At 42.9% G+C, this 16,401-nt stretch overlaps 1 protein-coding gene across 1 annotated transcript in view; it reads right to left on the reverse strand.

Annotated features, from left to right (window-relative positions):
• NRP2 (neuropilin 2) overlaps window positions 1–16,401 on the reverse strand; it is a 156,760-nt gene that overhangs the window by 88,078 nt on the left and 52,281 nt on the right. The window contains 4 exon segments of the mRNA XM_043994885.1: window positions 8,324–8,479; window positions 10,261–10,430; window positions 13,038–13,193; window positions 14,317–14,547. Of these exon segments, the coding sequence (XP_043850820.1) occupies window positions 8,324–8,479; window positions 10,261–10,430; window positions 13,038–13,193; window positions 14,317–14,547 (713 nt within the window).

Here is a 16,401-nt window from a genome sequence, read left to right on the forward strand (position 1 = left end):
AAGATCAGAAGAGAAACCGGGGAAACCAGTGACATTCACTCTGGGGCAGGAGGACAGCTTGGGGAGCACTAAGTTTTCTAGTCAGGAGAAGCAGAGGGAGGTCTACCAAGGTAGCCTCAAAATTCAGACTGAATTTTAACAAATACTAGAATTGGGGGACAGGGGGAAGGCTGAATGTGACAACCAGCTTGGAGAGCGTTCTAGATTTGCTGGGAGACCTGTTGGTTGGGAGCCTCTATCCCAAGACCAAGCAAGGTCATTCTTATCTAGACATGTCCTTTTTCATGTCTTATCATTGTCCCTCAGCCACAGAACATTACACAAAATGGGGGCTATGAATTTTGTTTGAAATCTGGGAACCTCAAGGAGACTGACTTTCCCTCCATGAGACAATTCAGCCGCTATAGAATGGCCTGATACAGAAAACTGTCTCAGGAAGTTTTTCCTTTAGTTTTCTAAGGGGAGACACTAAGTGTCTGAGCTCATCGCATGACAAATGGATAATGGGTAAATGTAATTATCAGGAAAGAAGGCACTGGATTTTTCTCCATTATAATTGAGGGTACAGATAAATGGGAGGTAGAATTAAACTGGGAAATACTGATATCAAAAAACATAGGCCCACTCTAAAAAATATGTAACCAAGGTTAGGCTAAGCTGGGTATTCATATTACAATAGTCATAACTTCTGAAGGCTGATACCCATCACAGGACATTAGTTTATGGTTTGAGACATCATCCTAATCTTATTTACAATAAATGAAATTACTACAACCAAAAGGGAAAAAGGGCAGTGAGCCATTCAACAGAAAGTTTAAAAAGATGCTTTTTTTTTTCCTTTAGGATATAAAACTCCTGACCCAAGAAAGAAATCGCCTTCTTTCTCACATCTATGAGGAGAGGGTAAGCCTATATTTATTTGTCTGAGATGGCTCAGGTTTGGCCCAGGACAAACACAGGGGCCTGGACTGGATGGCTTGTCAAGGTCCCTTCCAACCCAATGATTTGAAAAGAGGCAGATAACTATCCCATGGGGCCTTGTTACTCTTTAAAATTGATAACTTGCCTCTGCTGAAGAAGAGCTTTGTGGGGCTAATACATTAATTATATCTAGAGAGTGCCTTCCATCCAGAGATTTCAAAGTGCTTTGCCAACATTAGCTAACAGCAAAACTTGCATGTCCCTTTCACCAGACAGAAAAACTGAGGTATGCAGTTGTTCTATGACTCATTTGGGAATAAAATTCTTGGAAGAGTTGTTTGTTTGGTTTTTTAAAGCCAGGCCTGAAATAGAGATTACTTGTCCTAACCACTAGACTAAGGTTTTACAAGTGGTTTTGGTCCTAATAAGTAGCTCATGGAGTGTTGTGAAATTCTCAAAGAAATCTCAAAGCAAAATTAATATTAACTCACTTTAACTTAGAAAGTAATCATTAGCCAAAGCTCATTTGGTTGGGGGTGGGGGTGGGATTAGAAGGAATAAAGGGAAAAGAATTACAAAGTCAAATAGACAATGATGATACTGAAGCCCCAAAGAGGTTAGGAATTGCTGCATTTCACCATGTTGCCTATAGCACAAGATTTCCTTTGGATTCCCATTCCAGAGGGATCTGGTCACAGGAAGACACAGCTGCCCTCTTGCTTAATGCCCTGCAAGTGTATTTATATGTTCCCTGTGGATAGAAGATTCACAAGAGAATACTGGGACTGTATGGACTATGAATCAGTTTGGGAATCAGGAAGGAAGCTAAATTATACTGCTTAATACAGGCAATCTCATGGGTTCTGTGTAAATGGGGTAAGTCCCATAGCCTCTTGGTGCTTGTACCTTCATAAAAATAAAGTCTCCCTGGTACATTATAGAATTGCAAAGGGAGATAAGATATTCCTAAAAAGGCTCCCTAGGCTCCTTGAAGGTAAATGATTAGTTCAGTATGCTTCCTTGGATTCTGACCGACCCTCTTTCCTCACTTTTCAACAATGATATTCTAGATCCTCTTGGGCTACTTGTCCAGAAGCCACTATTAAGTTCCCAGACACTCTCACCCTGAACTTCCTCTTCCCCATTATTAAGGCACAGTGTCTGCCCCCATTGGTAATAAACATCAATAGCAGAAACCAGAATTATTTCAATGAGAATGACATCACACCCCACCTGCTCAGCCTCTACTGAACTCTAACTTTTTTTTCTTAGATAAAAGGCATAGCTTACTTTGGATATCGGTTCCCATACCCTCCCCACTTTAGAGATCTTGCACCAATCTGGTTACAAAAGTCAAATGAGATAAGCTAAAGGTTTTGCAATAATGCTCAACTTAAACCTCAAGGAAGACAAAAGACAAAAGCAAAGGTCAAAGACCCACCTAAATATTTAGAACAGCCCTCTTTGTGGAAGCAAAGAGCTAGAAAAAGTGGGTACCTATAGACTGGGGGATGGCTAAAAAACTATGGTCTAAAAACAATGTAATACCATTGTACAGTTAGAAATTATGGAATAAGGAATAATAGAATAAGGAATTCAGAGAAGTGTGAGAACATATAGATGTGTATATGTATGTATACATACACACACACACACACACACACACATATATATATATATATATATATATATGAACTGATACAGAATAAAATATGCTGAACCAAGAGAACAATAAACACAATGACTAAAACAATGTAAGTAGGTATCACTGAAAGAAGCTGAACTTGGGGGCAGCTAGGTTGCAAAGTGTATAAAGAACTGGCCCTGGATTCAGGAGGACCTGAGTTCAAATTCAGCCTCAGACACTTGACACTTGGCAGCTGTGTGACCCTGGGCAAATCACTTAACCCTCATTGCTCCAGAGAGAGAGAGAAAGAGAAAGTTGAACTTGAAAAAACAGTGAAGATTCCAAGGAAGAATTAATGAAATGTGGCTCCTTTCTTATAGCATGAAGGGGATGGGGGGATGGATGCAGAATGATGTATTTAAAACTCTTCCTTCCTTTCCAGTCTTTTTACTCTATGCACTCTCCAGTCCCGTCATATTGGCCAACTTGTAGTTCTGCACATATGTTGTTCTGTCTCCTATCTCCATACCTTGGCACTGGCTGTGTCTCATGTCTGAAATGCACTCCCTCTCTACCACTGCTTATTAGAATCCCTGATTTCTTTCAAGGCTGAGCTCAAGCCCCCCCCCACCCCCTTCTATAGGAAGTCTGTTCTGATCCTCTCATGCCTGGACTGAACTCTCTCCCCAAACCACCTTGTATTCATTTTGTATACATCCTTAATATTCCTAAATATATACACATTGTGTCCTATCTCTCAGAATGTAAGTACCCTGAGGGCAAAAACTGTTTCACTTTTGTCTTTGCGTTACCAGTGCTTAGCATTGTTGTTTGGCCAGCAGCAGGCTTTCAATAAAATGTTTGTTGGTTGGTTGATTTATATAGCTCTCTATAGTTACAAGGCATTTTACATGCATGATCTCATTTAATCCTCACAGTCACCCATTTGAAGCAAGCAGTCTTACTTTACAGATAAGTAAATTGATGTTCAGATGGGTAAGTGATTTGCCTGAGGGCACAGAGCTTGTTAGCAACAAAGGTAGCACTCAAACTCAGCTATTGTGACTTCCAAGTCTACAATTTGCTGTCCACAAGCCCTCCAGACACCAATTTAGAATCCCAGTCACCAAATGTGACTTTAAAGATCAACTTTGATGAAGTCTGACCTATGATACTTTGAAATTATAACCTTTTTTTCCTTCTCTGCATCTTTTTTGTGTGGATAGATATTGCTCTCTTTCCATCTCTGTCAGCATGTGTATCTATTATGTTGTGCATGTATGTATGCATGCATGCATGTGTATATGTATATGTGTATATCATATATAATTATGAATACACCCCCTCCTTGAGTATTTACTACTCAATGCCTGTGTTCAGGGCATTATTAATAGAGCTGGCAAAACCCAAAGCAGACGTTTCTGTTTTGTGGTTTGCAAAAAAAAAAAAAGTATGCAAAATGATTTGTATAATCTCAGTGTGCACATGGGTTGGAAATGGGTTCCGTCAGGCATATTAACTCTCCGCCTTGTGGTTTAGCCATAAATATGTATTAGGAGGGTCTGCCCCTTACAAAAAGTCATAGGTTTCACATTCATTGTATATAGAGTCAGACAAGAATCTGGGGTTGTGTTACACATGTGCGCTGCATCTTGCTGTAGGATGCTTAAAATGCCCCAACCAAGTTAGTCGTTTCTCTCTTTAGGCAGCATACCATCACCAGTTGAATGGAAAATGACAAGAAGAGGCAGATTTGCTGGCCAGTAGAAAGGTAAGTAGGGTCTCCTTGGTCCTGACTTGCCCTAGCCTCAGGGCAACTGTTCTACTATCAACCTCAGGATTCTTTCCACCTCCCCAGCATAAATGGTGTTTTGCAAACCCCCACCCCCCCACCCCACAGCGTTCCCCTCCCCCCCCACCGTCCAGCACTCATTAATTGTGTTTTCCTTTCCTGTTCCTCATTCCCTTGACTTTGCTAGGTTTCCTCAAAGCTGACAGTAACTGGGGAACTCGTTCCCAAATTTCCCCAGAAAACGTCACATTCCCCTATTCCCACTCCATGCCCAGGGAGGAGATTTTAAGCACGCGCTAGAGCAAACAGGCTGCTCCATCTTCAGCTTGCTGCTCTCACAGGCTCTGCTGCCTGAATCTCTCTTTCAAACCCACCACTTAGCACCAGTTCAATGGGCACCATGCCCATTCATCCACAGGCAGCGAGGAGGAGCTCGGGAGGTGGTTCTAGGGGGCTGACGGAGAAAGATGCATGTGTACACAGAGAAGGAGCCAGCTCATTCACCTTCCCCTCCCCAGTCTCACACCCCCAACCTCTACCCCTGCTTCCCCACCAACCCCACCACCTCCCCTCCTCACCCCCGCCTCTCCCTCATGGCACCAAATCAAACTGCGGCAGACTTGACAAATCTATTTGGCACGGCTCACTCAACTATTTCAGCCTGAACCGTGCAGAGTACGGCACTGACGCACCATGAGCCGTGTGGAATCTGCACATTAAATACAGACATCTGGGAGTTTTCCTAATGAAAGAACAGCAGAGATTACTATTGAAAAGGAAATAGGGCTAGGTCTCTACTGCTGGACCAACTGAGTTAGGTGATGGAGCTCATGGGGACCAGAAGCCTTTGCAATAATGCAGCTATTTCTAGGTTCTCAGTGGATGAATTTAAGTGGGGAGATGGAAGGGCTCATCCTTTCCTCTCCATCCCTGCCCTGCCTTTGCCACTGCCCCTCCCCACTTTATTTAGAGATAACTCATACACAGAAGAGTTCTGAACCCAAGAGTTCAAGAGTTCTGAACTAGCTTGAGTGCGAGGGAAGACCTCTTGTGAAGGTCACCAAACCTAGAATAGAAGCAAGAGAGCTGAAGGGTTGGGTTGAAGGACAGGGAGAACCACAAATTGAAATCATTTCTGTAAAAATGTTTAAAAGGAAGAAAAACGAATTGGAAGAATACTCCTAGTCAAATTCGGTTGTCAGTAGTGTTTTCCCTGTAGAATGGACACTATGGCTAAAGCTAGAGAGGACCGCATCCTATTGAAATGTGCCGCACTAAGGCATTTCCAAAAGCAGGTTTCCTACAAATGGTGTTTTAAATAGCATCCAGATCCATCTGCATGCTTTTAAAATCAGCTCGCGGTATAGTATCCCTTTAGCCAGCACTGCTTAGTCATGGAGCCTTGGACTTGGATTCAGTCAGGTGACCCAAATCCTTTCTCTTCAAGATCCACCCCAAGCATTTTGCTGTTCCTTATCCACCTGACCCATACATTCCTTGGCTCTAACAACAAGGTGATTCGGGAAGAATGGAGAGAAAAAGGTAAAGAGATGAGTGAATGCAGCCCCTTGGTTTGATATTTCCCCCTCCCCCAGTCTCCCGGGCAGATAGCCCTTTTCTCATGTAAACTAGAAGAGACCTCAGAGAAGATCAATCCAACCCATTCATTGTATAAGGAAACTGAGACCCTGGCGGGGGCAGGGAGATGACACAGGGAGTAAATAGCAATTTGGGGATTCAAACCCAAGCCATTTGATTAGCAAAATCCAGTGTCCTGTTGACTATAGTTTCTGGCTTTACACCTCCCCAGCCCTGTGGTCACTCTAAGTAACCCATTCAATTAAATTTAATTCAACAAGAGCCTACTTGTGCCAGGGATTGTAGGAGCTAAGAATACAGAGACAAAAACACAAGATCTCCTTGTCCTCATGGATCTTATACTCTCCTGCAACAAGGGGAATCGGACTCTCTTTTCCCCAGATTTATACATAACCTAAGAGAAATTTTAGCAAAGCCATCCAATGGCCCAGTAATTCTGTTTCCTCATCTATAAAATGGGAGAAAACATTTTGCCATTGAGTGAAGTCCGTAAAGCCCTCCAATTAGATTTCCTGACGAAGATTATACAATCACTGTGACAGCTTCCTTTAAAAAAAAAAAAGAGAGAGAGAGATCCTTTTTTTAATCCTTGCCCCACTGAGTGAGGTAGCCTTTCCCTGGGCCACACCAGTCTGAAAATTCCCAGTTTCTAAATGTGTCTCCTTTTATGAGTGCAGGCACACATCCTGCTGGTTCACCTTCTCCTGGGTCTGGGTTCAGAAAAACAGAAATCCCATCCCGGGATCTTTTATAAGAATGTTATAGGGCTTCCTCTTGGAGTATAGCTTGTATACTGCCCATTTCAATGTTTTGTAGCCAGAACAGGAGGATTTTATAGGGTTATCATAGAGTTATCAAAAGTTAGAGCCAGAAAGGCACCTTAGAGACCCTTTTATTTTAAAGATGAAGGCCCAAGTTAATGGGTTAATTTTCATATTATTTTTGGCCAGGCAATGAGGGTTAAGTGACTTGCCTAGGGTCACACAGCTAGTAAGTGTCAAATGTCTGAGGCCAGGTTTGAACTCAGGTCCTCCTGAATCCAGAGCCACTGTGCCACCTAGCTGCTCGCTAATGAGTTAATTTTTATAAGGGTCCCAAATGCTCAAATGCTGAGGCATTAGGGTGTCCTGTGGTAAAAAGAGGACTGGATTTGGAGGTCATAGAACTTGGATTCCATTCCACCTCAGTGGCTTTCTACCTGTGTGTTCTCAGGTAAGTTACTTTACTTCTCCAGGACTCGGTTTCCTTATTTGCAAAATATGGGGATTTGACTAGATTGCTTTAAGGTCTCATAAGCTCTCAGAAACTAGGATCCCACTTGACAGGGAGGAAAGGAAAAGACTTTCTGCTCCTTCTTCTTCCTCCTTAACCCCCCTCCCCACCCCTCTGGGATAAATAAAGTTATAAAGAAAAATAAGTAGCTTTTTCTCCCCCATGATGACTCAGAGAGCCAGCCCACTAGGCCCCCAAGGACTATGATGATCTACAGTTGAACTCGCCTCATGGCACCATAGTCCTTGGGTCTGCCCTCTGCCCTTTCCAGCCCTGTCCCCTGGGCAAAAAAAAGCATGCTTTGTTTTCAGCAAAGTATGCCTCCTGCCAAGCATACTGTACACCACCCTATCTCCAGCACCATATGAGGGGCAGCTCGCAGACAGTACGCCATGTGTCCTAAGGAAGCCGAGTGTCAGACATCCATATGCACAACAGAAAACTAAAAACCCTCCCACAGGCCACACCTCCAGGAGCTGCAGCTGGAGTGGGTACAAGCAGAGAGGGTTCAATGCATCACTGCCAAGCATGATTGCTATCACAGATTCCAACTCTCTGACACACCGAATTTCTCCTCGTTATTTATTGTCTTCTTTATTCTCTGGGACATTGTGATCCCCTCTTAGGATTTGTGCCCTTTCATTTCCAGGCCTCAGTAACTCCTGAACTGCAGCTACATGTGGCTTTGTGATTGTTAACCCAGCATGTGGACGGGGCTCCGGCCATAAATGCTCAATGAATCTTGGATGGTGAAACATGGGCTGTGAAAGCATTTTCTCCTTCATTTGTAGTCAGAGAACATACTGCAGGCTCTCTCTGCTGTGCAGAGAGATGCAACACCAGCCAGGTTGTCTGAGAAACTGTATTTTCCAATCACTTTAGCATAAGAAAGAGGATTTTTCAGGGCTGGCCTATCTTTCCCAACTCCCTCCACCCCTCCCTTCTCCCTACCCACCAATCAATTATTTGAGCTTCACAAAACAAAGCCTCTTCCAGTAGGTGAAGTTTATCCTAGGTTCTCTTTCCTCATCCACTGCTCCCCCCCCCACCCCCACCATTTTTCCTCCTTCTTTCTGTTCAAGTATGCATTTGAGATTGGAAAATAGATTTACCTTGTGGTTTTTGCCATGCCGGTACATCATCCAGTCTTCACCATTAGTGCTGACTTCTAGCTTGTAGGATTTGACATAGTAGCCATTCTGTGTTTCCCGAGAGATGGCTCCTTGAGTCGCAATGGCTGTGAGTATAGTCAGAAAACGTAGGTCCACCTGTGGGGCAATAAAGATGGATGAGAAGAGGGAGACGCTGCTACAGTCATAACAGGACATCATCTTGCTTTTCTTTCTACCTCCTCGGCTGACACACTGGTAATGTGTCCCAGTGCTTATGGCCCACTGTGGTTACTGCCAGTCTTGAATCTAATTTCCTAACCAAACATAACTATTTGGCATTATATCAGCCACATAGATGAGACAAATTTTGTTCTTTTTTGTGACCTTTCTTTGGTTGCAGAGAACAGTGGAGAATGAGATGCTTTAGAGTACAAAACAACTCAATAGCACAGGATTGTTCCAATATTAACATTATTGGGTTATTAACCAAACTGTGGGAGACCATAGCTAATGAATGCCACGTTAATACAGCAGTGGATAAATCCGATCCAAGTGGATAAATCATCATGTCCAATATCCCTGCCTTTCTTCCCTCCCTAATATCGCTCCTTCCTCCATTAATTTTGTGGGTCGCTAAAGGGTCAAATTTTATGCACAAAGTGCCAACCTAAAGAATAAAGATTCTGCTCCATCTTACATTTATTGGAAGAAGTGTGTGCTCAACTCTTTAAAACACCTACTTGTCCATGATGCCAAATCCATTTAGGAAATTGCTAAATGTAATCCCCTTATTCCTCCTGTTTTTCTTGAGTGAGCAAAATTTAGCCAGTGCTGGCCATTACAATGGAATTCAACTCAGCGAGTGTTTTCTGTGTATCTACTATATGCTTAGCAATTCTAAACCCTAGAGATTACCAAAAACACATCAGGGGAGTTCTCAAGGAGCTCACAGACTCAGGGACACATACAAAGAATTTAAGGAACAATGAGATCACATGTGGAAGGTACCAGAAATGAGCAGGGCTAACAGTGGATGCTGTGGAAATTCAGAGAATGGAAGGAACAATGATCTAGGGGTAGTGAAGGAAGGGTCCATGGAGGAGGTGAGAGCTGAGCTGGACTTTGAAGGATGGGTAGTGACTGGACAAACAGTGAAGAAGAGGGAAGGCATCTAATGTTTTCAGAATAGCCTCCTAGATGTGTTCATGCTGGTTGGAAAGCCAGCTGTCAGAAGCATTGTAGATGCCCAGTGTTTTTAAGTAGTCTTTCTCTCTCTACCTCTGGCCACTGGGGGCTCTGCAAAGTCCATCGTGAGCCAGGGGTCATAAGGTCACATCAGAGCTTGTGGTGATATGTCAATGGGGAATCAAGGCTGTCGTGGGCAATAAAAGCATGAGTTGCCCCTGCTTGGAGCTCACAGCATCCCCCTGCTTAGCTGACCTCTCTCCAAGGGGCCACAGTTGGGTCACCTCTTTGTTGCAAGGACTGGCTACACAGCATGAGCTGCAAGCTTTGTTCAAAGGGAAAGAAAATTACAGTCTTGAGAGTTGCAGTGAAGAGCCTGACCAACCCTGGCTTCATTCCAGGAGTAAGGTTTTCCCCAATTGTGTTGGTCTACCAGTGGCATGCAAAAGGCCTTCATGATGAGGTTCCCACCAAAGCAGCTGCCACCATGCTAGGCTACCATGCTGAGCTACCATCTAGATAAGGGAATGCCCATTCTCAGGACACTGTCCTTGTTGTCACTCTCTTTATGTGATGGTTCAAAAAAATTTCCTTGCATATCATTGTACAGCCCAATGTAACATCTCTACCATTATCATTGCCTGGGAAAACAAATTTTTCCAAGGTCTGGTGTCCCTATACAACTCAGTGTTTCTTTCTTCCATCATATTAATTGGGATTTAGGTTCAATCTTTGTCCTCTAGGCTATGTACCTGGAGATATTCCTTGTTGGAGTCCATGTTGGGGGTCCAGCCATTATTGTCCCCATGCAGCCGGCCCTGCTGGGGAGTCCACCTCCCATCAGAGTAGGTAGAAGAGGCACTAATCTGCTCATTGGAGATCCTGCCAGATTCCATCCCCAAAGGAACATTGCACTGGAAATCTAGGGCACACAAGTATATTGAAAAAGTCAGAAAACAAAACTATGCCTCTCGATCCCAGACTAACGGAAGTCCCAAAACCCTCTTTGAATCCCAGGACAAGGCTTTTACTCTTGGGTCTCAAGAACAAAACTCTTCCCTTTATTTTAAAAATGATACACAGGTTGATAGCTGTATAGTTCTACCCCTGCTGGGCTCAGAAGAAACTAAACTAGCCATAAAAGAAACCAGGCTGTGGATAAATAAGAACTATAATACAAATTTAAAATGCAGTTTATAGCACAAGGTTGTCTCCTACTTCAGGCTACTGATGCTCACTGTTGCCAAAAGATACACTATTACCACCGTACAAGTAAATGTGAGAGACTGGAGGCAATTTGAGTGGGCTGATGTATCTTGCAAATGCAACTTTATTAGCATAAACATGTGGAGTTTCCCTCCTTACTTCCTTCCTTCCTTCTTCCTTCCTTTTTCCTTCCTTCCTTCCTTCCTTCCTTCCTTCCTTCCTTCCTTCCTTCCTTCCTTCCTTCCTTCCTTCCTTCCTTCCTTCCTTCCTTCCTTCCTTCCTTCCTTCTTTTCTTCCTGCTTTCCTCTTTCCTTCCTTCTCTCCATCTTTCCTTCCCTCCTTCTTTCCTCTCCTTCCTTCCCTTCTTTTCTTGCCCCTTTCCTCTCCTTCCTCCCTTCCCTCTCTTATTTTCTTCCCTTTCTTCTACTTCCTTCCTTCCTTCCTTCCTTCCTTCCTTCCTTCCTTCCTTCCTTCCTTCCTTCCTTCCTTCCTTCCTTCCTTCCTTCCTTCCTTCCTTCCTCCCTCCCTTTCCTTCCCTTCCCTTCCATTCCTCCCACCTGCCTTCCTTTTTTCTTAATCTCTTGGTTTCTGGCAAAAAGGGCAGGTGTCACAGTGCACAGATATATCTCAAGTTTGAGAGTAGTCTCCACATGCACACATGTTATTCAGTAAATTTTTTTTTACCATACTTCTATAAAAAATAGACCTAGAAGTTACTTCCTCTGGTCCTGCTTCTATGATGGAAAAATTGTTGCCATTTCTATGTAGATTCCACCAATGATGATTACTACTGGTGTACACAAAGCTATGGCTTCCAAGGAACCAACATTCTTTCCCCCATATGTTAAAAACAGCATCCTTTAGTGTGGTGGTTGCAGCTGCTATTTATAAAGCTTGTTTACAGTCTATGATTTTGTGTTTACCTCCCAGTCTAGACTGGGACTTCTTAAACTTTTTCCATTCATAACCCCTTTTTGCTTGAGAAATTTTTACGTGACCCCAGGTATATAGGTATATAAAATAGGTGTATATAATCTTTTACTGTTGCCAAATTTTTCATGACTCCCACATTCAGTTACATGACCCCATTTGGGGTTGTGACCCACAGTTTTAAGATTTTCTTTAGACTAAAGACCACTAAGGTTTCCAACCAACCCCTATTAGCTTACCTATAGCCAAAAAGGGTCCCCAGTAACACAAAGTCAAAAGTTTCTCACCCACACACAGATATGAAAGGCTCTAGGTCAAAGATTGCCAATCTGGAGTATGCATGCCCTTGAAGGTACAAGAAGCTTGCCAAGGTGGTACAGGGATATTTAATCAATAGTATGATATTGAAATATTTCAAAATGCTTTAATTCTATCTATAATGATTCATCTCTAAGAATCAGGATTCTCAGTCTTGTTCATAAGCTCTTTATTTCTTATGTGCATAAAGGATAGATACTAGATCTGTGATTTCATTGTTAGAGGGAACTCTGAGGTGATGAAATTCATTCTACCAATACAGGTCAGCCCTTTTTCTGCAACTTATAGTCTTAAAGAGTCACCTACAAGGTGTCTATGAGTTCGGCCAGAACTAGATGAACTTGATTGGAAAATACTCAACACAATAAATAAAAATACAATAAAACATAGCTAATCTTAATTTGTGATTTTCTAGGTCAATATACAGCCTGCAGGGATGTTTCTATTTGAGTTTGACACTATTGACCTAAAACCAATGAGGGCTAAGTCACTATGCTAAGTCACAAAGAAAGAAAAGGGGGGAAGGAGAAGAAATTGACATGATAACTTTAATATACATATTTAAAAGGAATAGCAAAATGTACATAATAGATTTGCAGTGTCATGTACAATCATCTTTGTTATTATACTATGTTATAGAAATATTTTTTATTCCATAAATTAAAAAAATTTTAGAACCAGAGTCACACAGTCAATATGGGTCAGAAAATGTAAGTCTTCTTGGCTCCATGACTGGCTCTCCATACCAATACTCTATACTTTATTGCCTTTCATAATGAATAGGGAGCACAGGAAAGCCAAGAAGTACAGAGACCAAAAAAAGAGTTGGGGGACCCCCACCTTCTAGATGCTTTTTCTCTCAAGAGAAAACTGAGCCAGTATTCACTACTTCCTTAACCCCATGGCTACCTCATATCCCTATCACTCTGCCCCAGCAGATTTATATTTGACTTTTGTGTATTCCAGATGTATATGTTCAAGTGTGTATGCTCAAAACTGGGAAATTTTTGCAAACAGTAATGGGCTATATCAGAATGAGTATTACATCCATAAAATACCAAGATTTCCAACTCACTTTCAGGGGTTTCTTGAGGAATTAAGTAGTAGTGTGCTGAGAACCCATCCTTGGCCACAGCCATGTCAGTGTGAAAGGTGAGAGACAGGATGCCGGTAGAAGATCGGAGCTTCGAAGGAGTTTTAGTTCCACAGTATTTGCCGATCAGAGGACCCACTGGGAGAGAGGGAAAGAGAGGTCAGTGGAAGGGAAATGGTGAACTTCCTGTCAATCACATAATATTTTCTCCCTCCTTAAATCATTTTACTTAATTCAACATGCAATCACTCTATTTGCCTTACTAGAATAAGGTATAAACTGAAAGGCAAAATGTAAGAATGGTCTTTCTTGCTCAGCAATCACATTCTATGGACTTGGTGCCATCCTATATGGCTCTCTTGGGGGGAAAATGCTGCCCCCATTCAGTGTTGGATAAGGAGCATCTCTAGCACCTATTAGCATGCCCGGCTAGAGCTGCATGCTTCTGTTTAGGTATAGCTTCTAAACAGAGAGGAGTCAACTTTTGTTGACATGGCATTAGAATGGTCTTCTTGAAGTTAGGGGATCATAAATCTTGAACTGGGACCTCAAAAGCTACCTAATTCAACCCTTACATTTTATCTCATTTCATTTTTAATTTTTTAAATAATATTTTCCTTTTCCCCAATTACATGGGTTTTTTTCTTTTCTTTTTTTTTTTTTTTTGTGCAGGGCAATGAGGATTAAGTGACTTGCCCAGGGTCACACAGCTAGTAAGTGTCAAGTTTCTGAGGCTGGATTTGAACTCAGGTCCTCTTGAATCCAGGGCTGGTGCTTTATCCACTGTGCCACCTAGCCGCCCCCCAATTACATGTTAAAACAAGGTTTTGAATTCTTTTATTTTATAGATGAGATAACTGAGACCTAGGGAGCATAAGTGATGTGCCCAAGGTCACAAAGACAGTAAGTCTAAGAAGTGGGATTTGAACCCAAATCCTCTGACTTCAGGGCCAATATTCTCTCTAGTGTTAGTTACCATCTTGTCTGGGCCACACTCATTTCCTCACAAACTTCCTCTAACTTACCTAAAAACATAGTGCTTATCTAATTCTCAAAGAACGCCTGGGAAGAAGACTGAACAACTTCTACTGCCTCTCATTCCATCTTTAGTGGAGAACGTCGGGTCAACCGCCCCTTCAGTTAGCACGAGAGAACTCTTTACAGTCTTAAAATCGTTGGTTTCTCTTTTGCTGTTACTAAGGTGATTTGCAGACAGAAGGCAAAATACCTAGAGAAATGTCTATGACCCATCCTTACTCACCATGAGGAATGCCATCCCAGATGTCCAGCCAATCATATTTGCAGTCACCTTCTCCCACCTGCAATGGATCGTGCTCCAGGTCAAAGGTCATAAACTGAAGGATGATCTCCATCTTGGGTTTGGCTAAGATGGTGAAGGTACAGTCCAGATTGTGTGGGTACTTATCGGGGAACCCAGGGGATTCAATGGTACCATTCAAACTAGTGAAGTTTCTTGAACAATCTTCAGAGCCTGGGAGTAAGAAAGAATTGCAACATTAAAGAAAATAGTCATCTCTCTTTGTTGTGTTTGAGAGTCCAGATATTTCAGTTCAAGTCTCAATGTTTCCCATTGGATTGATCCTTGAAGGACACCCTCTCAGCACCCACAATTAAAGCCCCCAAATCGGTTCTTCTCCAGTACAGACCAAGGGGAGAAACATCTGGCCTGATCCACATCTCAGGGAAACAACAACTGAAACATTTTGGGAAATAAAGAGAAGTAGATGTGGATATGGATTTGTGTGTGTGTGTGTGTGTGTGTGTGTATGTGTGTGAATTCTGTTGAAAAGAAGAACAGAGTCTCCTTTCTCATTTCACTCAGCTGCCTGCTCCAGAAATGTAAGTTATTTCAATCCTTAAGGAAGGCTCTCCGATTGCCAGCAGGGAAAACAATGTTACCACTTATTTATTGCTGACCTCAACACTGGCCTCCATTGTACCGTGGCCAACTAAGTGCCCCCCTCTCCCCACTGAGATCCAAGGTGCCTCAGGGGAGGGGCAAAGGGGAGCTTGGGTCCCCATTCATGTCATGACCATATTAAAACTAGTTGCTCTGTAGTGATCAGACAATTAACAATTGGAGTTTTTAGCCGCTGAATCACAGCAGGGTATAGGGGATGGATGTTAAAAGCTGTTCCGCCACTGAGTCTGGAGAAAAACATCATTTGGAAAGCTTCAGAATTTCTCTGTGATGGAGATGACTGGTCAGCTCACGTGTTGGTGTCTTCCTAGAAAGAATGGAGGCCTCCTCATTACATGCGGCACACATTCCTGTACTGGTGGGGGCTTAGACAGCAACAGCTACCCTATCCCTGAGTTCCTGTAGGTGGAGTCATCCAGGATACCAGGAAAAATGCAAGCATCCTCAGGATTAAATGTCCTGCTGCAGCCAAACAGAACTACCGGTTTTCCCAATCTGGTAATGTGGCACCACTGTGGCTGCAACAACAACAATAACAGCACCACACACACACACACACACACACACACACACACACACACACACACACACACATACACACGCACACTCACAGAGGCACACACACCAGAGCCAGCACAAGTTATCTAACCACACATTGAATGCAAATGCTAAGTAATTAGAATTGATTGCATTCAGCTCAGATAAAAAGGTAAGCTGAGTTTATGAAGAGAATCATACACACTCTCTCCAAACATAGAAGAAAAACACCGAAATATTCAATAAACCAGGTGTTTACTGGCAAGGAAGTGTCCTCTGGGGATCGCACAGAAATATAACTATGTGATGTCAATAACCTGATCTTAGCCTGAGGCAATGTCTTTATCCGAGGCTCCCTAGCAGACCGGTTCACTAGTATCTTTATTGATGATGGTTCTCTGGAAAGCAGTGAACGGCTGACTTTTAAAAGGTGCCATGCAAATGTGAAAGAAAGAGACGTTCTTTTCTTTAGAACTGAGAAGGAAATGCTCGCTCACACATACACACACACACACACACACACACACACACATATACACCCTCACCCTCTCCCCTGTCCACTGAAGCAGATTGGCAGGGCAGGGACATCAGACCCCCAAAGACCTCGCAAGGAACCTTTTCTTATTTCTTTAGAGGTCTATCTCCAAGTACAGCAGGTCAGAGGTTCTGCACTCACTCCACCGTTTAGGGACATTCACACCAACTGGGCAAGCCCTTGGGCCGCTGGAGCATGAAGTCAGACCAGTGAGGCCAGAGCTAAATCATCCTCTGCCTTGTCTTTGTTTCCTGTCATCCTGGGCTCCGGTAGCGCTTCCTCAGTTGGCCGCCTGCTTTGCCCAGTATGATGAGATCCAGGGCAGCCCAGTA

The sequence above is a fragment of the Dromiciops gliroides genome, chromosome 3 (assembly GCF_019393635.1).
Source record: "Dromiciops gliroides isolate mDroGli1 chromosome 3, mDroGli1.pri, whole genome shotgun sequence".
In the NCBI taxonomy this organism is placed as follows: Eukaryota; Metazoa; Chordata; class Mammalia; order Microbiotheria; family Microbiotheriidae; genus Dromiciops; species Dromiciops gliroides.